This window comes from Varanus komodoensis, unplaced genomic scaffold (genome assembly GCF_004798865.1).
Source record: "Varanus komodoensis strain SLA01 unplaced genomic scaffold, ASM479886v1 scaffold7_1, whole genome shotgun sequence".
NCBI lineage: Eukaryota > Metazoa > Chordata > Lepidosauria > Squamata > Varanidae > Varanus > Varanus komodoensis.
In genome coordinates, this window is record NW_025336479.1 from 18,550,820 (window position 1) to 18,577,554 (window position 26,735).

Below are 26,735 nucleotides of genomic sequence, written 5' to 3' on the forward strand. Positions count from 1 at the left end.
CAACCACAGAACAACTTTCAAAGGCCAGAGTTGGCACTCCAAAATATCCTACAGCCTTCCACATGTTTCTGGTGGCAACAAGATGTGTTGTTGCTCTACAGTATTTAGATTTCTGTTAGAAAACTTTGTGCCATACCTGTTCTTATTTTGTTTCATATTTTAAGAGAAATGTATAGAACATAATATATATTCTTCATGCCACAGTCACTCAAACACTGTCATATCATTTAAGCATTCATTTGATTTTACTGATAATTGATCAAATTGCTCAAACTTTATTAAGTGATAATTCACTCAATTTGGAAGCATTGGAACTATGAAAATGCTCTAAATAAGATACTATATTCTTATTCTTCAAAAAGTCCTTCTGTCTAAAATGAAGTTGTTTTCTATGCAATAATAATGTATTTTAGCAAAGATAAAAAGGTATAGCAGGAAACTGGCAAAGCAAGCACAATCTGAACTAAATTCAGTTTGTTGTTCTGAAACTGAACAACAGGTTTCAAAACCCGTTTCCCATGACTGCACCAGCACAGAGAACCTACTAGAGCCCTCCTGCATTTTCAGGAGCTGCTATGTTCTAGGCCCCAAATACCAAAGGGGAGTTTTCAACAATCCAGTGTGACAAACTTACAAAATGTTGCTGAGAAAATAACTTGCATTTGTGTAGGAATCCACATTAAGAACAGGCACTCGGATGATGGTGGAGGCCACCTCTCCAGTTCTGGGGGATGAGTTGCATCATATTTAACCTGAAGCTCTGGAAAAGTTGCTTATCGGGGTGTGGCCAACCACCTATTTGTTGGATTCTTGTCTATCCTAGTCAGTAAAACTTGCCAGAGAACTGGCCAGCTGTGTGGTGGTAGCAGTAAAAACTTTCTTGGAGAAAGGCTAACCCCCAATTTCTTTAAAGCTGGGGTTAGGAAACTTGTTTTCTTCCCCCTAATATATTGACCTACATTGGCCATTATTGCCAATGGTGGGTTATGAGGCAAGCTGTAGGCCAGAACATTGGCATAAATTGTCCATCTTATGAAAAGAAAAAGAAAAACACGGTTGGATTGAGCCTCTCAAAATTACCACTGATCGGGCTCCAGCAATCCTTTTCTGGGTGTGATCCTAGAGCAACTTGTGGTGATGCAACTGCAGGCCTTTGTGGATAAGGTTGATTATTTGGACGTTTTCTAATCTGAGCTCAGGCCAGGGTTTGAAATTGAAGCTGCCTTCACCATCTTGGTGCATGATCTATGCAGGGAATTAGACAGAGTGCATTTTTATTGGTTCTGCTGGGCCTCTCAGGGGTATGAAATGTCTTTCTGTGGTTTCTTACCAATACTGGACCTGGGGCCATTGCACTGCAATGGTACCAAACTGATCTGAGGGCTCCCAGGAGGTAGTGCTGGGGGAGCTGCTACTTGAACCTGTAGCATCTGATGCAAGAAATGCAACAAAGACAACAGAGTTATCAGTGCCATTAGAGACACAATGCACTTTGACCTTTTGAGAATTCAGAATTCATAGCAACCTAGAAAGTTTGTTGTTTCTTATATGAAGTCAGGGCACTCGTCCCTGGAGGCTCTCCAGGGTTTCACGCAGTTTTTCCAGGCTCCCCTGGAGACACCAAGAACTGAGCATGGGAACCCTTGCATGTAAAACAGATACTCTACTGCTAAGCGATGGCTCTTCCCTCCTGTTTGAAATGTCCTCTTCTATTCTGAATTCAGTTCAGATGCTTTCAGCTTTGAGTCTTGCTCCAAACTGGATTCACACCCTACTCCTGCTGCTAGCCAGTCCTGCCTGCCGGCCTGCCTGCCCACCACAAGCAGCTGCCACCACATTTGCCAAGACAATGGGACTGTCCAGTGTTAGGAAATCTTCACTGGGGCCTGCCATTAGCTGGAAATCACAAACCAGACCCTTCTCAGGAGTGTGATACCCAGGCAGGGATCATAAAGTTTAATGGACAAGATATAATAAGGAGGCAGAAAAGAGCTACGAACCTTCTCCTCCCACTTAATTTCTTGTGAAGCCTGGGATAGTAAATTCTCTCTGGGTCCTAACTAAACAGGATTAAAAACATCCTATGATAAAGGCCACAACAGACTTCTCCTGTGTTTAGGAGCTTCCCCTCTCCTTGTCATTCATTCATTCGGATCACATTTCTATACTTCCCAACTTCCCATTTCTATACTTCCCAACTTCCCATTTCTATACTTCCCAACCATCGAAGCTTTCTGAGTGGTTCACAGTACTGCACTGTGCCAAAGGCAAGCTTCTTTGGCTCGGGACAGGAGAAGGGGACTTGGCAGCATAGTTTGTGGGATGCTTGATCCTTCAAGAATGTTTTAAAGCAATCAACAGGAATACTTTTGGAAAATCCAAATAAGTTCTGAAGCAAACATGGGATGGGGTCACACATCTTTAATTCCATGATGTTTCCATCTAAATATAGCAACTCTACTCTGTAAGAAAACCAGTACAAATACAGTTGATTATGGCATGCTGAGAAATGTGCATCTACATTTCATCTACGTTTGCAACCATGAAATACCTGTGTTCCAGTATTAACTATAATTTTATTCACATCTACAATATATATTTAATCTCCTACAAATACATTATGGTGCTCTATTACTCCAAACACTTATGTCCTATTTGTTCTGTTTCCATGGAATTATATCAGAGCCCAATTACTTTGTTCAAATCTAGATTTATTCAACTACTTCAGTGCATAATAGCACATAATCCATAAGCAAATACTTCACTTTATACTAAGATCTAGGTTCTAAGATGCCACTTAAAAAAAGATTAACCATTTTTAATTTCCATCTTATGGGTCACTTTAATAATATCCACTGGGAATATCTGGAAACGAGATTAAAAAAAATATACAGAAGAAATCAAACTATTCACCACAAATTGCAAGAACTCGTTTAGCCACACTTCAGTTACACTTCATTATCTGAGATTTATGAAAATGGCAAAGTCCTTAAATAACTGCTGAAATCCACAGATACTGCGGGACTAAAGTTATATTTGTTTTCTCTGGATACAGAGAGTTGGGTACAGATCCTGTCTTTCTGCAAGAAAAGGGACTCTGCTTCTGTACAGATTGTTCCACCCAATTTGGGGATACTCCCCTCTTCTCCACTCCACGACTCATCCAATTCAGCAAGGTTTCTAAACATGGCATGACAGCCCATTATGGGATGATTTACCCAAGGGACGGTTACCTTGCACCAGGCACCCAGCTTGCTATGGCTTGTCATGTTATACAAACCCAGGCTACAAAATGCTTTGTTTTAGGGATATCTACATGTTGTCTAACCTCCAAACAGTCCCTGCCACCTGGACTTGCATGACACAATGACCTATGGCAAGCTGGAAAATAGAACAATTGTGTCCACAGGGGCCCAGCATGATATACCAGCCCTTGTGAATTAACACCGGTGAGCTGTTGTGTCATGCAAGCTAGATCTCACGTAGCATTTTCAATGGGCTGGTTTAAAACTGGATGCAATCCATAGAATCAGAAGGAAATGAGTCTCTAAGACCCACAATCCTCAATGCTGTCTCCCAGCCAAAAAGGTATCAGGAAATTGAGCTGCGTGTACTGGCCTGGGCAGTTCATCATCAAGCCCTATATGACATGTTGCAAGAAAGCAAGTCAAATTCACATACCAGTAAGTAAACACTGACACTGGAGTGTGATTGACAAAAGGTAGCCTGATGTTTTCATTAGCATATTTAAAGTAAGAAACAAAAAGACAAGTAGTCATTGTTCCTTAGCTTCTAATCCACAGGCTTTTCAACCAAGATGTAGAATTTAACAGCTGGGCCAGCACTGCCTTCTTTAGAAGGAAGTACCGTAAATCACAATTATGACTTAGTCCATTTGGGTCAACAGCATGGATGAAGAGGTTTCCAGAAGTCACATGAGCTAATCAAGTTCACTTTGATTCATTTATATATAGTTAACAGCTAATGTAGGAAAGCCAGTTAGTATCTGGCTATTTTCAAAAGTCTATATTCATCAATATATGAATTGAAACAAACACCAAGTACTTTGTACTTTTATTTTGTGTAATTGCTTTGTATTTGGTATTTTATGTAATTGTGTTACATATACTAACTAATTAGCTTAGTTAATACATGAAAAAGAAAAGTCAGGCACTAGCAATCTATATCTGTTTATGTTTGAATTCTTTATTTAAAATATTTGGGGGGCAACATTTTAAAGAGGATTTTCTGAACAACTTGATTTCAAAAATGAAGAATGGAGACCGGATACACCTTTGCGGCAAACCCACCCTTTCCACAGGGGCTGAAGAGAAAGACGTGTGTGCGGTGACCCCGGCTAGCTGCCCTGCCATCACAGCCTAGGGGTGAGGGAGTGTCCTAGGGCGGGAGAAGGGAGATCGCAGGGCTACCAGATGCCCAACCAGTGGCGGGGATGGAAGATGAAGGAGCTAAGCACACTGGCATGCAGTTGCCAGACAGGGGTCTACATGGCTGAGAAACCCAGGCAACAGTGTTGATCTATCTGCTCATTAGGATGAGTTCAGAGAGTCCAGAAAGCACAATGCGAAACAGAAAAGGGCACCCAACAGATGGTTCTTTTTTCAATGGCAAACAGAGCTGAGTTACCACAGCAGTAAAAAGATAAACACTGGCATGTCTTTCTTTTGCCTCTTTATGATAGTACTCTTGTTTACTTTACCTTTTTTTGCCCCAAATATTCATCATTTCTAATATACCCAATGTAAATCTACACAGAAGCAAAATGAGTGGTACCATTGCTAGGCATATGAATGTTCCGCACCGTGGCACTGATTTTTTTTGCAGGCAAGACAATACTAATCGGGGCCAGTGAACCCAAAGAGCAGCTGGCCATTTCTAACACCATTTTCCATTGCCTTCCTTCTCCCTTTAAACACTAATAGTAGCTTCAAAGAAATAATTTTTGTTGAAATTATGGCAAAAGGAACAAGATAGGGAGACTAAATTTGTCTACTCTACACCTAATGTTCCCAGAGCTGCTTGGCCTTTCCAGTGGCTTCTATTTACCTGACAACTCCATACATATTAATTTCTTTCCTACAACTTCGACTGATCCATCAGCTGCATCCTTACCTGGATGAGCATTCCCTAGCTACTGTGATACATGCTCTGGTAACTTCCCGCTTGGATTACTGCAACGTGGTCTACATGGGGCTGCCCTTGAAAACGGCCCAGATACTTCAACTGGTACAGAATATAGCTGCCAGGCTGCTGACGGGGACTGGCCATTACTCTCACATAACGCCAGTCCTATACCAGCTCCACTGACTTCCAGTTGAAGTCCGGGCCCAATTCAAGGTGCTGGTTTTAATCTATAAAGCCCTAAACGGGTTGGGACCAGGATACCTGAAGGAACATCTCCTTCCTTATATGCCTTCAGGGCCCTTAAGATCTCTGGGAGAAGCCCTGTTCCAGGAACCCTCTAAGAGAGGTGAAAAGGTCATCAACTCGGAGTGGGGCCTTCTCGGCTGTGGCGCCCAGACTCTGGAATGTACTTCCCAGAGAGGTACACCTGGCACTAAGTTTATACTCTTTTCAGTGCCAGGCCAAAACCTATTTATTTAAACAGTATTTGAAAATTTAATAACTTTTAACCTTTAGTCTCTCTGTTGCTTTGGGATTTATTGTTTGTTTTGGTTTTATTATTTATTAGAAATTATTGTATTAACTGTTCTCTTAAATATTGTAAGCTGTCCTGAGATTTTGAATAATAGGATGGCATACAGAAGCTTTTAATACATACATATATACATACATACATACTAATTATTTCTTCAAAATTTACTCTGCCAGTGCAGAAGGAGAAGAGGTCTACTTTGACATTCTTTCCTCTAGAAATATCTTCAGCATTTCAGTTATTACTTCAATCATGGTGTCTAGGAATTCCTGAATCCATATCTGAATTACAGGATTTTTAAAAAAAGAAGTATTGTCTTAGTATATTTGTTTGTCCATAGATATAGTTACAGTGGTATCTCGGCTCACGAACACTCAGTTCATGACCAAATCTGGTTGTGAACAGAAATTTCATTAAAAACTTTATCTCAGGTCGCGAACTCTGCATCAGGTGACAATCGCGAACACGCCCACCTTCCCTGCAGGGGCGCGATCACGTTCGTGCTGGGGGGGGGGGGGGAGATAGCCTTCAATGTGCCCATGTTCCCTGCCTGAGTGTGCCCACGTGCCTGCGATCACACCTGTCTCTCCCCCCCCCCCGCACAATCGCTGGGGGAGAGGGATGGCCACAATCTTTGTTGTTCTTTGTCACTTTGCTTCACATTTTTGTGAGTAAAAAAAATAGTTGCAGAACGGATTAACTTTATTTCCATTGACCCTGATGGGGAAATTTGACTTGGCTCATGACCAATTTGGGTCATGACCAGAGTCCTGGAACGGATTAAGTTTGTGAGCCAAGGTACCACTGTATTGTTAGTTCAATGAAGAGGGTTCAGAAAATCACATTGCGCATGTGACTATGATGTGCTGTATGTTTTGCCTAATTTCTCTTGCAGCGCATAAGCTGCTATGTTGTCTAAACCTAGCAAAGAGAACAGCAGTGGTGGTGTCCAAACCATCCCAGAACTTATGGCTTCTTCTAGGATTCTTTGGAGGTTTGGAAGTCACCCTTCACCATGCATAGAAGGCCTTGCACTGCAAAGTTAATTAGGGAAATCATGTGGCACATGTTTCTTTTCCCCCAGTCATCCAAACCCAGCCATTATATGCACGTGTAAGCCACAATATAAGAAACACAGTCAACAGAAATACTGTTGATTTAATATGAAAAATGGATGCATTATTGCTCCCAGTTTCTATTAGAAATATATAAGAAAAGGTGCAAAAGAAATGTCAAACATTACTGTGATCTTTTTTGCCAATAAAATCCTCTTTGCAAATATACTTAAGATTTCAAGCTCCCATGTGCTTCTAAAATAAAATCCACACATTGACAGTGTGTATCCTCACTCTAATTCAAATCTCTTCTTTTCCATTTATGAAGATGTTTCAGGAGGTTCAAGCAAAAAAGTTGTCAGGATTACATCACAAATCTATTTATACCTTCAACTGCAGGACAGATGTTCACTTAGAACAATAATAAACAGACCAGCCTGTTAATTATACCCAGCATTCTATTATATCTTCCAGGTGTTTTATTAGCTTGCTTGATAACAGTTTTGTAAAACATACCCACACTCCTTCAAACAAAATCGCTTTATATAAATAGTACACACATCCAAGATTGAGTTGCCTGCTAATTAAACCTCGGTCCTCTTCAACAGCTATGAGAAAATACAAAAAAAACTCTCATATATGGGCTACAGCTTAACTTGGAAAATGTTCACGTGCAGTCCGAAAAATCAGCTCAAGTTAGCAGATGGAAACAGAAGGACCTGAAGTACAAGCTGAAGTAGAAAATACAGCAGTAATTCCCTTTGAAAGGCAAAAAGCCCAGGTTTCTAACAATTATAACAGCCATGTCAAATCCAGGGCCTTCATACTAGGCTGTCTAGAAATGAAGCTTTACGGAACAGAAAGGCTTTGTTGCTTCCCTCCCTCTTCCTCTCACATGTTTCAGTTACCTTACTTTCTTCCATGTTGTCTAAACACACAGCATACGCTCAGTACAAACCAGGACTGGAAACCACAGTTGATCCTGGTTTTAAAGTACAAACCATAGTTTTCTAACCACCTTCCAGGGCTGGAGGAAATCATATTATGTGAGAGGAGGGATGTGATTGAGATGGACGCTTGTCAGCCCTTTCCAACCACATTTCCTTAAAAGCCTGTTCACATAGCATAAAGCAATTTCTCCAGGAATATCCAGACAAAAATATATTTCCTGACCAGATGGAAGAGTAATGTTAATTTCTATTCCCTTTTTCCACTGTGTAGTACAAACACCAATAATAGCATATTAATTGTATGCGTAAGTGTCAGGCCACCAATACACATTCAGCTCTGTGTTTCATCTGAAACTGGAGTAACTTTGGCAGAATGTAGTTACTGTCCTGTAAAGAAACCAAAACTGAATATAAATAAGCTGAAGAAGGTCACGAACGAACGGAAATTGCAGTTCTTAATGAGTGGAGAATGGGCCAGTCATTGATGGAACTTGCTCATTGTTAGTTAGTTAGAGTTGTATACTACTGGAGCTTTCCCTGGTCATTTTAATTTATTTGTTAATGGCCAAGGCCATCAGTTGTCCTCAGTGCATGATGAAGATGCCTTTGCTAACCCCTGTGAAGAAGCCTAGCAGGCGCATTCATCCTGGCCATCAGGATCTAAGCAATTTATGAAAGGACTTTAAGGACTGGAGGGTAAAGCCCAAATCTTTTTCAACCGCTCTGAAAATTCTTAGAAAGAAATTTCTTATATTCTGAAAATAGATTTAACTAATAAATATATTATTAAATATATGTTCAAGAATGGCCTACATTAGTACTCTATTTTCATATTTACACATACAATTAATATGCTAGTATTGGTGTTTGTACTACTCAGTGGAAAAAGGGAATAGAAATTAACATTACTCTTCCATCTGGTCAGGAAATATATTTTGTCTGGAGATTCCTTGAGAAATTGCAGGCTATTTTAAGGTTCTCCACCCTTACATATTTTCTGTCCCAACAAGAAAAAAACAAATATGACAATCAAGTGTGACAGGCAATAGCTATTATTATCACCACCTGAAGGCGTGTCCCTGCCATTGTTGCCATAAAGTTGAAAATATGCCCAAGGGAAGGTGACACAATGTGAAACCTGCATCAAGTTTTTTTAAAAAAAGTAGTTCAGACCAACACGCACAAGTATGTTTTGCATATATTTGCACTGGCACTATCAGCTGGCTATTTCTAACTGCACATTTCTTAGGATATGTATTTTTTATTTTTAAGATGATATACTAATCTGTGTCTTTCAAGATTCCCAAGTGATAAACAAATGCAGTACTTCCTCTATAAAGCTTGGGAGTATTTAGAACTTGTTTGTAAATGCTTTTTACTTTCTTTTCCTTTTTAAAATGTATAAATTGATGTGCTGTTTTTCCAAGATGTAAAAATATACCGGTTTGTTTTGTTTTGTTTTTTGTTTTTGTGCAAAGCCATTAAAAGTATTTGTGTGAAGGCCTTTACTTTGCAATTAAAGAAGTAAAAGGGTTTTACATCACTGCTATCAGGACAAAAGTTGGCATTATGGAAAAGGGGTGGCTGTTTGCCCCACATCCATTTCCAGTTTTCTGTTCCTCATTCAAAACATCTAAATAAAATTGAGTTCTTCCTCATTCCAAATGGATCAGAACTGCTGAGGCAGGTAATCTTTGCCTACTGGTTGCCTGTGGTCCCTCCCACCCTGTGAATTCCAGCAACTGCTAGAGGCCCCTGAAAATCCTGTATTCTTGAATTCTCAATACTTTCTGAAAGGCCAGCCTCAGAAATAATGGCATCTACCCATCCTCTATCTCCAAATCTGCCTCCCCCTCATTGTCTCCCCTCCCTGCAAGTTTTGCTGTACAAATCTGCTGTACGAACTGGAATTGCCACTGCCTCATCCAGAAAGCAATCTCATTCCATGAGCCACCCTCCCTGAAGCGGGGCTTCCTCCCTCTGATGCCACCACGTTTACCTTTACTGCTCTCCACCTCAGGGGTTTATCATTCTCACACTCCACTCACCCTGAAAGTTGTGGTAATTGTGTACCCTTTTGACCAAGTTCTTCTGCCCTGACTCTAACACAACCCCCAGTTAGAGGAGAACAGCAATGATGGCAAAACATGGCCTTTGTGTTGTTGCAGAGGAAAAGCGGGGGATGCAATGTGTAGTTCCTATTTTGTCTAATTTGTCCATCAGCTCTTAAATTCACTAATTCAAATGAGTGGCTGCCATTCTTTCACTGCAATAAAAAGGGCAAGCCTTCTTCCTTTATGTTCACACTCCATAAATTCAAGGCAGCTTCATGCTCAGATGCCAAGGTCTTAATCTCCACATGCCTTCCTATCCCTCAGGAAATCCGAATACTCTTCCCATGTGCTGCTATTCCACCATTTAGCTACTAGACGTGAATAGCACTGCCCGAATATGTCACCCTATGTCCGTGTGTGTGAACTCAAGACTGACAGCAAAGGGGATTTTGTGCACACTATTAGTGCAAACAACCTGGCCTTTCCACAAGCGCATTTAGAAACTGATTCGTTTAGTTGTGAAGGACAATCCTGAACGCACAAATCATGGCGCCAAAAGAGAAGACTTTCCGGGAACACTCAAAATCCACTGTTTCAGCACTATTCTGTGCTGCTGCCAAAGCACTCTCTTCATTCACTGCTATAATCCTTCCTTTGGAAGCACAGGAATTGTGGTTTTAAACCCTCTAGCCTATTTAAACATGACCCATATTTGTTTTTCCTTGAGTTCTTATGGGTCAGTGACCTACTATGCAAATGTTTTTGATGAAATCAGGATGGCTTATTTTTCTATTAGTTAAAATAAGCCTCTGTGTTTTTCAGGTCTGTACAAATTCACCCATGCGGACCAAAATAATTTCTCAGAATATACATCTTGTGGTCTCCCTAGCTGCCCTTTTCCTGAGTTTGGCTTCCTCCTGTGAAGACCTGTTGACAGAGCTGCTAATGGCTTCCTCCGCAGAAGAGGCGCCAAATTTTTAAGTGTTTAGGAAGGAGTAAAGTCCGCTCTCATCAGTAAAGAGAGATCAGAAAGCTCCATGCTGCAGAATGCAATTATTGCCTCCTGAAGACAGATGTGCCATATCATGAGTGGAGTTGACTCTTACTGCTCTGTCAATCAAATTCACACACTGATAATGCAGAATAGACAATACTGGTTAAAGCGTCCAGTCCAATTTAAAATATCACAAAACCCAACAAATATAAAGGGTTCTAAAATAAAAGGCACTGTTGGAGGTTTTGCTGTATCCAAATCACAAGTACAGGTGCTCCATCCAATATATTGCCTTGTTCACTTTAATAAAGTAAAAGTCAGCAGTACGTCCTAACTTGGGAGAATTGATCACCACTAGCTTCAAACCTTTTAAGATGAAGCCAGGGATACCCATCTCGGCTTCCCTGTTCTTCTTCCTCCTTGCCCAGTGTGACTTATTTCTTCCTGTAAAGAGGAATACAGCTTTTCTATTCAACCGTTAGCTACACGTATCATTAAACAGACAAGTGTAATTAATGTCACCATCTAATTTGGCATCAAATATTTACTGTTAAGAAAATGTGTGTAATATGGTACCTCTGCACATCTTTCATATATTCTGATTCATTGCAACCCCCTTCAACAATCCAATCATCAGAAAAGCATGTCGACAAAACTTAGAAGCTGTTTGTAAGGTGAAGATTCCATTTATTCCCAGTGTCAGCACAGCAGTATTTATTAGTTAACACTGTTCCAATAGTAGATATACTTCTACTGAACTGTTCATCTATTTATTTGATTTATAGCCTATCTTTTTCTTTTTTTAAAGAGACCAAAGCAGTTTACACCATTCTCCTCCTGCTGCGACTCAACCTTATCCCCACAACAACAAAACTTTATATCCTACCTTTTTGCCTTTGAAGAAATGCAAGGTGGCTTACATAATTCTCCTCTCAACAACAACCCTGGGCTGAGACAGGTGCAAAGCCACCCATGCCTTTGCTTCATGGCTGAATGAGAACTAGAATCTAGATAAACAGTCCCAGTCCCACAATCTTAACCACTGGACTATCTCTGGATTCATGCTTGGGGTTCCTAAGGCTATTAGCAGATCTCTTTAGTTAAGGTACACTGTATGACTCTAAAGCAGGAGTAAACAGCTTTGGTGGTATTAGGGTCTGGGGCTCACTTTCCACACCCAAAACATCTATAGGATGCCTGTGGGCCACAGTCCTGCTGCCAAAATCCAGTGGAAAAGCAGCAGAAAATCCACCAACATTCAGTGGCATAGTGGTAAAACAACCAAAAATCCCTACCAAAACGGTACTGTGGCCATTTCTAAGCGTCCATAGTGGTTTGTTGCCAACATTCAGTGGCAAATGGCTTGTTTTTCTAATGGTTTCTTTGGTACAGTGGGGACCTCATAGGAGGCTAGAGTTGGTGTAACCCTGTTTTAAAAAAGGATTAAGGAATTAATCTAGGTAGTGTCGTATAATTAACTTCTCTGCTAATGTAATGGAACACAGGAACTTGTCTTAAACCACACCAGTATACTGGTCCATCCAGGCCAGTGTTTCCTGCACTGACTGGCAGTTTCATTGGCTCTGAAAGGTTTCAAATAGGAGTTATTCCTAGAGATGTCAAAGATTGACCCTGAGATTGTCTCCATAAAAAGCACATGTTCTTCCACTAAATCACATCCCTTCTTGTTGAATGGACCCTTTCACAGAAGCACTTCTGTAACAATCCCTAGGTGGAAATTAGAGTGATCAGACAGCAAGATGTAACATGGATTTCCTGTGCATGGATGCTTCCTAGAAATCCATATCAAATCTAGCCAAACAGTTTTGCAAATAATTCCAAACCCATTCCCATCAAGCGAGACAGAGAGAACTAGTCTTTAGTCCACTGGATGTTACCCAAACATCTTAATTCACTACCTTTACACTAGGGAAGCTTTGTCGATCAGGGGGAAAAAAAACATTAGAAAACTTAGAGGAGTGGTTATTTTCAAGCAAAAGCCTAACATGACTTAAGTGGGGATTAACAAGAAACAGCTGAACAAACATTTATTTACCCCAATTCATCAACTGTCTTGTTAGTGATTAAATAGGAAACTATTTGCAAAGAATTTCATGACATTCCTTTCCAACAAGGAAAATATACTTTGATGTAGCCCAAACGGATCTCTCTTCTTCCTTCTCTGTAAAATGTCTCATAAAGATGAATGGTTCAAACTCAGTGCGGACATCTCATCTCTGGCAATGGGTACTTCCTCTCTACTAGTAAAACTTAAGCCTGAAACAGCAACACATACCATTTTAACTGCTCAAATCAAGCAAGAGAATCAACCTGAAAGATGTGCATCAGATCTCTGTAACAAATTCTTCCTTTCGCAATATACAGAATGAATACAATATCTGGAACGCTGGGCAGAGAAATTTCCAGCTATATGAATGAGTTGCACAACCACATCTATACCCTATATTGCACATCCACATCTATACCCTATATCTGTACGCATACCCTACTGTGCGTACTATGTGGAGCCAAAGTACAGGCAGCCCCTGAATTACAAGTGTCCAAGTTATGAACAGTCCATACTTACGAACCACCATAAAGCCTACTAATTTTTATAAAATATAGTGGTAGCTTGTAATTCGAAATAAATTCATTTCAGGAGGCCGTTTGAACTCTGAATTATTTGAAGTCCGAAGCAATTTTCTCCATTAAAAATAATGGAGAGTGAATTAATCCATTCTCAGACCCTAAACTATTTATTTATTTATTTATTTAAAACATTTCTATGCCGCCCCCATCACAACAAAGCCTCGGGGCGGCTCACAAAACCCATTTCAGTAAACTTAAACAGCAAATATGGCCTCCTGAAATGAATTAAGTTCAAGCCTGCATATGATGTGCAATCAAAAAATAAGGTGAATGTTTAAATTTTAAAAAATTACAGTAAAAGACACATTGGCATTACTCCCCCTCAAAATACTCCCCCTTCCTTCAAACACACTTACTTACCCCAGTGCTGTCGTGGCTGCCTCAAGATCCTGAATCGACTCAAGACGAATCAATTCAAAATGATTGAATCGATTCACATCAAGATGAGATGAATCAATTCAAAATGAACAGAGTCAAGTCAAGACAAGACAAATCAATTCAGGACATTGTGGCATGGGCACACAACCAATGACTTTTTTCCTAGGACCACATCTTTTCCACTTCGCTCACAGTTCGAGCTTAGAAGCATTGTTCGAACTGTGGAACAATTTTGTCTAGACTCTTAATGTTCGAACTCTGGATCGTTCAAAGTTGGAGTCCTTCGAACTACAAGGCACCACTGTACTGAGGAAAATCGTCATCAATGAGAGAGGAAGCAAAAGGGGAAATTTCTCTGGCATTTCCTTGCTGCAAAGACGAGATGCTGGTGAGTCTGATGTGGAGGGCTAGAGATATTTGTGGTTTTTTCCACTTTCATGGGGGTCCTGTGCCTTTAACCTCCACAAATGTGGAGGGCTGACTATACATGATCCGACTTGCAGACAAATTTGACTTATTGACAAATTTCCATTTTCTCAGGAATGGAACCTGGTTGTAACCTGGGGACTCTCTGTATATTGAAGAATTTCACTGCTCACCTTGAACTTTTGTTGTATAACAGTTGTTCTGTTGACCTTAATATGATTAATAAGCATTCAGCTGTTCATATCTCTGCTAACGTGAAGATAAACCACTCATTTGCCTTCACAATACTGGACACAATTCATTTTAGAGCAGCCAACACTACAATGGCCTGAACAACACTTTTCCTATGGTGGTACTTTCCAAGGCCACATTTTATTTGCACTTAGTAATTCAACTACCCAAGTATTTTGCTGTCTATTAAACTAAATCATTGAAGTATGGCTTGAGAACTTACGTGCATCCAAATGCTTAATCTAAGTTACAGTTTTTAGGAAGCGTAAATCTTCAAAGCAAAGTCACTTGAAAGCTGTCAACGAGTGTGTTCTTGGCCTGAACACAATCTATAGACCTTTTCATATATTGAAAATTTACATGCAACCAATAAATTTCAAAGAAAAGTGTCCATATTTTTAGTTTGCTGTTTTAGTTCCACTTTGATGTGTTGGCAAATGAAATATGATTAAAACAACATTCACTTGGCTTTAAGGTTTCATGCCTTTTGAATAACCAGAAATGAAACCAGTATTATTTCCAATGATATTTTATTGCAATATTAATGACTATTTGGCCAGAGAAAGTCTAGCAGTCCTAACAGCTACTTTATTAAAACTGGCTAATAATATTTTTTCATCTAATATAACAGATCAAAATACAACTATAATTAAACATTTTCAACAGGAGTAAAAAGGAAATTGTATGAATAAAATCTAACCTTAAAATATATCCTAATGTTCACTCTTCAGCTATGCAAACGGCATTAGTAAAAAGTGTGGCCATTTGGCCTAGCATGTCACACTTTCCATATGTGTGTGCATGTGTGCACATGTGTATCTTCAGAAAGAGAGAAAGATTATTTACACAAGCATTTCATCCTCTGCCAACTATGAATTTTGACAAACCAAACTACCAGGGTTATTTACCACACGGTGAGCCTAGATCACCTTTGCCATTTATCTCCACCTGTACATGGTCAGTGATGCCTGCTGAAAACTAAAAGTCAGTGAAAGCACAGCTCACTGACCAGGAGATGGCACCAGTCTGTCTGCACGTCTGTGATCACATGGGCAGTCATACGCAAAAGGCCATATTAACCAAGATTGACCATGTGAAGCCCTTTTGTTCGAAGGAGGCATGATGTCATCATTATGGGGGCCTTCAATCTCCCAATATCTATTGGGAGACAAATTCTGCCAAACATGGCCCCTTCAAGAGATTCCCAATGTGTGTGTCTGAAAACTTCCTCCAACAGAAAGTAGATGAAGGAATGAAAAGAATGTCCACTAAAGAAAGACCTAGTGGACAAAGTAGCAGCTACAGGAACTCTGGGGGAAAGTGGCCATGCCATACTTGAGTTCTCAGTTATCAAGGCAGCAAAAGCCAAATGTGGTCAAACATGTGCCCTGGATTTCAAGACAGCCAACTTTAACCAACTCAGAACAATGATAACCAAAGTTCCATGACAAGTCATTCTAAAGGGAAAAGGAGTCCAAGATGCATGTAAAATCTTACAAAAAGAAATTCTAAAGGCACAACTACAAACAATTCCAACATTGAAAAAATGTAGAAGACAACAGAGGAAGCCCATGTGGCTTTGCAAAAAGTTTAAAGATGAACTGAAAACAAAAAAGGACATATATAAGAAGTGGAAGGAAGTGTGTGTGTGCGTGTGTATAAAAGAAGTGGAAGGAAGGCCAGGGTACAAAGGAAGAATACTGGCAGGAAACACGGAATTGCAGGAATGGCGTCAAGAAGGCTAAAGCTAGGAATGAACTGAGGCTAATGAGAGACGCTAAAAGCAACAAGAAAAATGTCTTCAGATACATCCAAAATAAAAGACAGATGAAAGAAAAGGGAATTGATTGATAAAATGATGACAGATGACAAGAAAGGCAGAAGGGTTCAACTATTTTCGCTCGTCTCCCAAAAGAAGATCTAGAACTGTCTTATCAAGTTCAAATCTTTAGGGCCCAATGAACTCCATCCTTCAGTCATAAAGGAGTTAGCAGAAGAACCCTCAGAAACACTGTCTATTATCTTTGAGAAATCATAAAAAGGGGGTAAAAAAAGAAATCATGGAGGACAGGGGAAGTGACAGATGACTGGAGAAGGGCTAATGTTACTCCTATCTTCAAAAAAGAGGCAGGGGGTAAGAACTTGGGAAGCAGGGACCAGTTAGTCTGACATTAACCCCAGGAAAAATCCTGGAGCAAATTATAAAACAATCAGTCTTCAAACATCTTGAACACAATGCAGTGATTACTAAAAGCCATCACAGATTTCTCAAGAATAAATCTTGCCAGACAAAGTTCATTTTTAAACTGGGTAACCCCCTTAATGGACTGTGGGAATGCTGTGGACATAATCTGTCTTGACTTTAGAAAGCTTTTGACAATCAACATCTTGATTAGCCAACCAGCTAAAAGTGGGCTACACAGAACAACTATTAGGTGGATCCACAATTGCCTACAGAATTGCACTCAAAGAGGATTCATCAAACTGAGAAAAGGTAACAAGTGGGGTGCCGTAGGGTTCGGTCTTGGGCCCAGTGCTCTTCAACATTTTTATTAATGATTTGGACAAGGAAGAACAGGGAATCATTATCAGATATGCAGGTGATACAACATTCGGTGGAATAGCTAATACCCGAGAAGACAGAAAGAAGATCCAAGGTGATCTTGATAGGTTAGAATACTAGGCAGAAAACAACCGAATAAAATTCAGCAGGGACAAATGCCAACTCCACCACCTAGGAGAAAGAAACAAAATGCATCACTACAAGATGGGGAATACTTGGCTCAACAATACTGCCAGTGAAAAGGATCTTGGGATTGTTGTAGATCACGAGCTAAATGTGAGCCAACAATGCAACGCAGCTGCAAAAAGTACAAATACTATTTTAAGAAGTACTAGTTTTCCTATAAGCTTTAGTCAGATCTCATCTGGAGTACTGTGTCCAGGTCTAGGCACCACAGTTTAAGAAAGATGCAGACAAGTTGGAAAGGGTTCAGAGGAGGGCATCAGGGATGGTCCAAGGTCTGGAAACAAATCCCTACGCTGAGAGATTGAGAGAACTGGGCATGTTCAATCTCAGGAAGAGAACACTGAGGGGAGTTAGAATAGCCTTCTACAGGTACTTGAAAGGCTGTCACAAAGAGGAAAGAAAGAATCTCTTCTCAATCATTCCAGAGTGCAAAACATGGAATAACAGACTTAAGTTATAGGAAACCAGATCCTACTTAAACATCAGGAAAAGCTTCCTCACTGTCAAACCAGTACAACAATGGATCCAATTACTTAGGGAGGTTGTGGGCTGTTGCACAGCAGGGGCATTCAAGATGTAGCTGAACAGCCATCTGAGAGGGGGGGGACCAACCCAATGGCCTCTCTTGGCCCATTCCAACTCTACTATTCTATGATTGCAAGACCACTAATGGGGAAAGCACTCAGCCACTGCAAGCATTTCCACACTAGTGTACAAGCAGAGGCTTCTTGTGCCCTATGGACACAATGTATGTAAGCCGCCCCGAGGCTTCGGCGAATGGGGCGGCATAAAAATGTTTTAATAAATAAATAAATAAAATGTAACTGAGTTGTGTCACGTCTCCTTTAATGACGCAATAAGTATATGACCATTTGTCTGTGTCCCTTGGCAAAAACTGTGCTCTATTCCTTTGTCACATCCTACCTAGATGGCTACAGTGTTCTCCTCTCTGGTCTTTTGTCATCTCACACTAGTGCCTTATTGTCTATCTAGCACTCCTTCCAAAATAATTCACTGCAACCATCACATTGATTATGCTCCTTATTATCCTCCTTAAAACCCTATGTGGTTTCCTGCTCACTCCTGTATCCAGCATAAATATTTTGTCCTTACCTTCAAAGCCTTATTCCCCATACGCCCTTGATCTAATATTCTAATTCATCCCTGATCATGATCTTTGTTCCTCCAGCTCTACCACTTTCCATCATCCAAAGCTTTGCTGCTCCCTCAGAAAACTTCAACTTTTCCATTTGACTGCCATGCAGAGAAGGAACACATACGAGGTGCCAGCTCTTTTGCTCTTTTCCAATCCCTTCTCAAAACCCACCTTTCCATGAAGTCTTTTGCAAAACTCAGCATCCCAACCAGCTATGCATCGCTTCCCTGTTTTCCCTGCTTCTCCTCCCGCCGTCGTGTCCCCTGTGAAGACTGAAAGATCCTCAAGGCAGGACCTTTTCTCCTTTACTCTGCAAAGAACTGAACATGCTGTGCTGATTGCACTACATGATTCACAAGTGATACCAATATAAAATATTTAACCATGCATACAATAGAGTGCACAATGGAAAGTTTAACATTTCTATATAATTTTAACAACTTGAATATACATCACACCCCCAGGCTCAGGTCACTGTTTTCTAGGACACCGCCAACTGCTGTGCCTACATATGTAGGATATGTTACTTTACCTCTGTCCTGCCCACCACATTTTCCTGGTTCACACAACCATGGTGCGAAGAAATAAAATGCACTGCCAGCCATGTGCTGGGGCATTTAATCATTACACACGTGAAAAGCAATCTGGTGCAGCTTACTGTGTTGTGTGAACTTTCTCATAGAAACTTGTTGCCATGAGTAACAAACTACCAAGAACCCAAGGTCTGTTTTAGGTTCTGGTGTCACTTTTTAACCACGGAAACTAGCCCCTCTTGCCCCATTCTGGCAAAAGTAATTAGGCAACCTACCCACCAAGTCTGTGCAGTGGGGGCAACTGGACACTGTGGCTTACTCTTCCCTCTAGCATGATGAAAAAGATAGCTCTACAGCCTCTTAACTGGAGGATTCGGTTTAGCAAGAGATACTACTTACAGCCGTTCTAGTTGTTTTAGATCCTGAAATGCCCCACGTTCTATCACAGTAATCAGATTCTCTTCCAAGTGCCTATAAAAAACACATGCATTAATGTTAAAAGAGCAAGCAATCTCTGTATTATTCAAGCTAGGCATGTAAAAGATCTTTTCCCCTAAATATTAAATTGTCTCTGTGAGTCTCTGTCCAGAATTAATACACAAGTAGACACTGACACTTTGAAAATGGGTTTCTCTCTCATTTTTCTTTGCTTGTCTTTCTCGTGTGTCACACTGATATGTGACACAGCAACTAATTAAACCACGCAACTTACTTCTGAATAAACATGCCTAGGACTCTGCTGCATCGTATGCTGTATTCATCAGCACTGCTCAGTTAGCTAGACATGAGGATTAATTAATAACCAATGCACACTTCAATCAATAGCTGTCAACTGAATACATAAAACATCTTAATTGAAAAGCCCTAGATTAGAGGTCATCTCAGCTGATTTATATCTTTCTGGTTTTGATCTGTCATGGCTCTTTCATGCATACAAGTTATTACTTGATACTGCAGGGTTTGAGTGATGAATAGCCATGGGCAAACTTGCTGAAGGCTGAAATTCTAAGCATACTTACTGGGAGTCAGAACCAAAATTCCACAGAGCTCAGTGAGATAACCATATGAGAAAATGTCTTTCAGCTCAGATTTTTAAATCTGCCCATTTTGTTAAGTAAGTATTCATTAGTTTGCTAATCTGTTAGTACATGAATATTTCAACCATGGCATCATTTCAGTAAATCAGACCACTGTCTAGGTTGCTTTTTGCTTCCAGCAGAGTCTTCTTGTGAAGTGTCACTTATGCTGTCTTATAAGTGCATTGAGCTCTACTGAATTTCCTACTTACTAATGTATTAAAACCAAATTTTGAACCTGCAAAAAGGTACAAGTTATGTATCAAAATCAAGTGAAACGAATACCATTAGTGTCCAAACAGACTGCACCGCTGAAAAGGGCAATATACGAGTATGTACCTGCTGAAGGCAAAGCCATACTAAAGTTTCTCACAGGCAGACAGAACACAAGGCAGTGCATGGCTTAGGGTAGCTACTGAATATTAAACAAAGGAATTGCTTTAAGAAACATTTTTTTCATACTCACAGAACACGAAGATTCTTAAGCCCAGCAAAGTCCACCTTTGTAATCCTTGTGATGTTGTTTCTGTCTAAGTCACTGCAAAGGAAAATGCAAATTCAGCTTGACACAAGCACCTGCCAGGCATTTCAACTATTTAGCAATAATTCAGCAGCATCAATTAACTGAGAGAGTACATCTACTGTTCCATGTAAGATTCACAAAATACACTTAGCCAAGATGAATTTATACATGGCAAGTTTGTAACGATTAGTGTGCCAAACAATACCAATGGCACTTTGCAGGCAACCCACTTGCGGAACTATTGTGTTTTACTTTTTGCTATAGCAGTCTTTTCCAAAGCAAGCATAGATGGATTTTAGGCATCCTGTGCTCTTGTTATTCTCGACTGATGTTAGTTATCTGTATGGATGCCAAGGCACAGTTAGGAGCCAGAAGTGCGCCTTTTTCAGCACTGACCCTGAATTAAATGCCACCCAAACAAAGAACAAGCCCTGGTCCATTCTGCAGAAAACAATCTTAAGGATACAGGGCCCAGCAAACCAGGAATGGACAGCTCCCTCTGAAGGTTATGAAACGTAATGTTTTTCTTTATACTTGGCATGCAAGGCAGTTTGCAGAATCTGAAAAATGTCAAACAGTATCGACAATGTCTTGTTTATTTTTAAAAAGTGAGTGTCGGGCTATCATAGCTTCAAAGAAGAAATGAGTGTATAAAAATCTTCAGCATTCCAGAAGAACAGATTTGGTATTGAACACAACTACAAACTGGGTGGCTTTAAAGGGGGATGAGTCAAAGGCATGAAGGAGAAGGCTATCAGTAGCTACTAGCCAGGACAGCTGTGTGCTGTCTCTGCGATCAGAGGCCTCTTGCCCCTGGATGACAGAAGGAACAGCTTGTCTTGACTGTGAGATTTCTATAGCCACTCTGGGGTCAGAATGCTGGACTAGACAGCCCTTGCTCTGATCCACCAACCCTCTTGCTATATTCTGATCCCCACTCCACAATGGGGCTACCAGTTTTAACAGACAGTCATACTGCACATTACAACTGCAGTGCCAATGCATTCTTCCTGTCCCTACTCCCTACTCCATCATTACTGGTCATTAAAACAATTAGCATCATATGGATTCTAGAAACACAAAAATCTGAATCATGTATACGAACTGAAAATTTACAATATATTAAACATGGTCTGATGTACTCATTTCATATTGACATATATTTCTTTGGAGTGGAATTGGTATTTTCTTCACATACGTTTTCTGCTTTTGTTTTTAGCAATGTTTTTTCATGTCTCCACTTGCATGTAACACGCATACACACACTCAACCCCTTAAGATTTACATTTCCTTTAGATGCTCTTAAGGACTAAAGCATATTTAAAAATAACTGACAAGTACGAAGCCCCCCTCCAAATGCAACCCCATGCTTGTTTACTTAGAAATCCCATTGTATCACTAATGTGTACTTTCAGTGCCCTTAGGATTGCAGCCTTAATACACAATTTTTAGGAAATCCCCCAGTCTGAGTAGCACAGCATTTTATATCTTATGTCCAAACATGGAATTCAGTTCTTCCAAAGGACTCATTAACAGGCTGCCATTTAGCCCTCCCTCACCTAACTCTTATAATTTCTTGACAGAATCCTGGTACTTCAATCAGGCTGGATCCGACCAGGTGTTGCAGACTACAACCTTCTTACTAGGTTCTCCAAGGCAAGAAGTTAAATCTTACTATGTGGAGTCAGATGGGGGAACTGGGCCTCTTTCTCCCAAAAGACTGTACTTCAAGCTGGATGTTTCATCCAGCACTTCAAACAGAAAGTGAAGAGGCACAGCCAGATGCTCAACTGAAATGCCAAGGTTAACAAGCTGAGATAAGCCAAGGAGTTGGTGAGAACCAGACCATTTCTGGTTCAGGGGGAGACATTTTATTATTTATTTATTTATTTATTAAAACATTTTTATGCCGCCCCATTCGCCGAAGCCTCGGGGCGGCTTACAACAATCAGAGAGGGAGGGACATGATGGTGGTTTGATGTCAAGTCAAACAACACCCGGAGTTCTTGCCATCTGGCGCACAAACAACATGCGTTCCTTGAAGGTGAAGCCAACTCTGTTTCATGAGAAAGGGTGGAGGAGAATTCAGTTTGGAATCAAACCCTGATATGGCCAACAACTAACTGCTCAACTAGATAATGTTAATTTGAGGAAGCCTCTTGCTAACAACCATTATATTACTCCCTTTGTATCACAAACTGAATGGGTTCACACAGCACAACAAGCTACAGTGGTTTCTTATGCAGGATTCTATCCAAAACTTGAGGTTGTATTTCAGCATGGTATGTCTGGTTTTTCAAAACCATGATAAGAAACAACAGTTTGCTCCATAGTTTCTTCATTTCACCATGCTTTTTCTGGTTCTCCAAACATGGCATTGCACTGTGGTTTCCATGGTCCTAGGAAAAAAGAGGCAGCTAAAGAAGCTGCTCCAGCCATCCAGTGTAGGAATGAATTTCAGACATGGAGCTGATGGAATACATGCCCACAGTGAGAGGACTTAGCAAGGAGAGTGGAAAACACTTTAGCCCTGAAATCACTTATGCATCTGACAAGCACATTCAGACCAAAAACCCACACACTGTGGACAACCATGCTTGTCATGATGCATGAACTCAGCCACTGAATCCTTGCTGGCCAGCTTTAAGATAATAAACATGGCAGTTAGGAACCTATCCATCTGATCTCTTGGGAAGAGAGAAGGAGAGAGATCAGGGGAGCTACCAGTCTCACAGTATCAGAAGCAGGAAGACAAGTTATTTTCCACAATGTTATCTTCTTCCCCATTCTAGAGTTTGAATGACCCCTCTTTCCATGTTCTTTTGAACTAAGCAGGAACAGAGAAGGGGGCCCTGCTACGGCCAAGTCCTGGATCTTTGCTCTGGGGCTCCAGCTTTCTAGGGGCCAGGCCAGGCCCAACCAATCCTACTGGCCAAGCCAAGAAGCCCCTTTCCGGCTTTCATTCTCAGCTGTGAGAGTTCAACTGAAATCTCACAAGAGCTCACCTGGTCTCATAAGATTTCTGGTAAAGTCCTTCCAGGCTTTGGGTAAGTTGGGACACAAACTGACAAGGCAATCAGCTGCCCATCAGCCATCATCTTGCTGTGGCACATGTCACACGGGTGAGCAACTAGTGGGTCTCTCAAGAGCACCTGCTGGAGGCAACAATAGCAGCCTTCCTGGTGGGTGGAATGGCATAATTGGGCACCTAATGCAACCATGTGACCTTATGCCACCCCAACTTACAGTGCAATTCTAGGCATGTCTGTTCAGAAGTAAGCCCTGTTAGATAATGCGACAGGCTGCCTGGACTCAGCAGGTCAAAAGCCAACCTTATGCTCTGGCAGAAAACACCCAGGCAACTAAGGTCTGCAGATAAAGATGGAATGGAGGCCTGCCTGGAAGAGACTTGTCCAATTAGGATAGTCTAGCACAGCTGGAGGAGAGTGACAGCTCAGCAGCAAAAGCTGTGTCTCACCTAGAAGCTCTTGGGAAGATGTTCTGGAAAGCATCAGAAAGAGAAGGAAGTAGGAGAGGAAAGCACTTGATGCCAAGACAGGAATGATGTATGTCCCATCATCAGCCACCTGCTTGGGTTTCCAAGTCAATTACTGTTGGTTAGTAGGAGTTTTAGTCCAGATTATGCACCATCCTTCTTTATAAACCTGCTTGTATTGGCGGTATTCCTTTTCAAAAATCTGTTTGTTGTTGCTTGAGGAATAGGTAATCTGCTGCACAAATTGGCAGGGCAGATTCCAGGAGTTGCAGAACAATCTAGAAAATCTTTTAGGGACACTTTCGCTTCCTCTTTGCCTCTGACACTGGGGAAATTTGGCCCAAGGTAAGAAAGCAATTGGACTCATTCTACACAGTTGAATAGATTGAAAGTCCCATTCTTTAACTGCATGTGTAGAGAACAGAGAAAAGCGGATACACTTGAAAAAACACTCAAGTAGAAAAGAATCCACCCTGTCAGGCATTTTATAAACAAAGCAACATTGTACAAGGCTTTGATTTTCTCCTGCAACAGCAAATAGCTTGAGTTGGGTTTCACATACTTGACAATTAACTATCACAACGCTTGGTATTTGTGAATGGCTGCACTGAAGGCTAGATATCTCTGATGGCCCGAACCTGAAGATGACCTTTCCTTCCCCCTCCCACTTCTACTTGCTCTCTCTCTCTTATCAGGGTCTTCCGAATTCCTCATTTGGAGGTGCTTTCTAGATCATAAAAAAAGAGCTTTTGCCTCCCTGTTCATCACTTCTCTCATTCTGCATGGTTCTTCAATAGGAAGAAGGCCGTCTGGGACATCCAATTGAAAATACCCACAAAAATACAAGTGGCAACATAGCTGCTATGTTTACACATGTGTGGCCATTGCTATTAGATGATGATGGTGTTTGTACTCATTTTGCCTCCAAAGAACTGTTAGCAACTGCATATGATTCCAGGCAAACCAAGTCAAATCCGCTTAGTTTCAGCAGCAGATTTGAGCTACATACTTTCACTAAGATACATCTCTATCTGGGCAGCCTGGCATCTCCCTCATTACCTTATTGATTTTTTAATTCTATATTGACATCCCAGCTTTTTTCCTGAAAGGAACCTAGAGTGGCTTGTTTAATCTGCCTGCTTCCCATTTTAACCTTAGAACCTTAAATTGTGAGTAAGTTAGACTCAAAGTCACCCATTGACTTTCATAGCTGAGGAGGACTAGAACTCCCGATCTCTCACGTCCTCATTCAGCACTCCAGCCACTATGCCTCTCTTAACACAAGAAATAAGCCAAGGTATGACAACCAAGTTTTATGTCCCTGCCAACAATCTACCTGGACCTCCTCAGAGTGGCTGGGTTCACACTTCATAGCAAGCAACCCTGATGGTTGCCATGGCTAATACCTTTTTACTGCGATCTATCTCTCATGGTTACTCTGCTCCTTTCCTCTAAACCCAGGAGTCAGTGCATGGAAGAAGGAGACCCTTCTCTTTGACAGCCATGATCATCAGCAGAGTTTGCCTCAACATGGCTGCCAAACAATTCCTGCAGTACAAACAGGACTCACACCCAGGAGCACAGCAGAGATGGCAGGGAGCTCGTCGGGCATCCTTGCTCTGTGCTCCAGAGGAGGGGGGAATGCCTGATCTGATCTCAGGCCAGCATGGGGGAAATAAGCTGGGTGGATCTGTGGGACAGAGCAGCACAGTTCAGCTGATTCCCTCGCTTCTGCCTGAGCGGAAGCCTCTCATGCACATACAGGGCAGAAGGGAAGAATCAGGTGGCAGCAGTGCCCCAAAGGAAGGAGCCCCACCTAGTTAAATGCCCTCCTCCTCCCAGGGCACTGGAAAGGTGAAGAGTTGTTTCTGTGGGGTTTGGTGCCTTTCAGTCCAGCAGAGGGAGGAAAGGGCATAGGGCTTGCCCCCTCATCTCACTCTGGCTTGGGAGAACGCCCTCTCCAAGGCAGTGCCTGCCGGCCTGACTCCCCCCCAGCGGAAGCAAGGAGAGGGGCAGTGCTTGCCCCCTTCTTTGCTTCTGTTTGAGAGAAAGCTGCTCAAGCAAGACCGAGGAAGGGAGAACTTGGGCTGGGCACGCACTGGCTGAAAAGGGAGCACTTCTGTTCCCCACTCCTGCACCAGAAAAGGGCTCTCTGGCAACAACAGGGGGATCCTGCTCAGCTGCTGCATGGCTGATTGCCTCCCCCCATGCATGAGGGACTTCCCATCAGGTCGGGGTGATCAGCTGAGGGGTGCTGCTCCATCTGGAGCACTGTTGCCAAGTTGATACTCCCCCTGCCATGCTGAGCACCCAGAAGCGGTCAGGCTAGCTTTTCATCATGGCTTCCAAAACCTCAAGGCACCACGCTGAAATACTAAGACTGAGTTCTGACGATATAACAGACCAGCCACGTTGCATCGTGTGTACCCCGCTCCCCGTGTCTTTTCTTCCACAGACACAATGCCTGGCCCAAGTACGCCTGCCCTCTGTTGGTTTGTCCAATCCAGAACACAGAACTTGATTTTAGTAACTTGAAACTTACTGAACTTTTATTGAACTACTTAAGATAAAATTAAACCGTGAAATGAATCCCCCTGCTGTGTGAATTAGTGAATTATTTCAATTTATCCTAAATTGAAATGTCAGAGCTGATTGGTTTGCCTTTTGTGGAAATTGCCAATGTGATAAAAGCAAAGAAAAGGAAAGCTTCAGAGGTATATTCACTGAAAGGTGAAATGCACTACAATGATTGCAATATTGACAGCTATGAAAAGCTACCACAAAGGCA

At 41.4% G+C, this 26,735-nt stretch overlaps 1 protein-coding gene across 1 annotated transcript in view; it reads right to left on the reverse strand.

Moving 5' to 3' along the window:
- SLIT3 (slit guidance ligand 3) overlaps positions 1 to 26,735 on the reverse strand; it is a 524,682-nt gene that overhangs the window by 463,129 nt on the left and 34,818 nt on the right. The window contains exons 2-3 of the mRNA XM_044453633.1: positions 20,395 to 20,466; positions 19,252 to 19,323 (exon numbers count right to left, since the gene is read on the reverse strand). Of these exons, the coding sequence (XP_044309568.1) occupies positions 19,252 to 19,323; positions 20,395 to 20,466 (144 nt within the window). The remainder of the gene's footprint in view (positions 1 to 19,251; positions 19,324 to 20,394; positions 20,467 to 26,735) is intronic.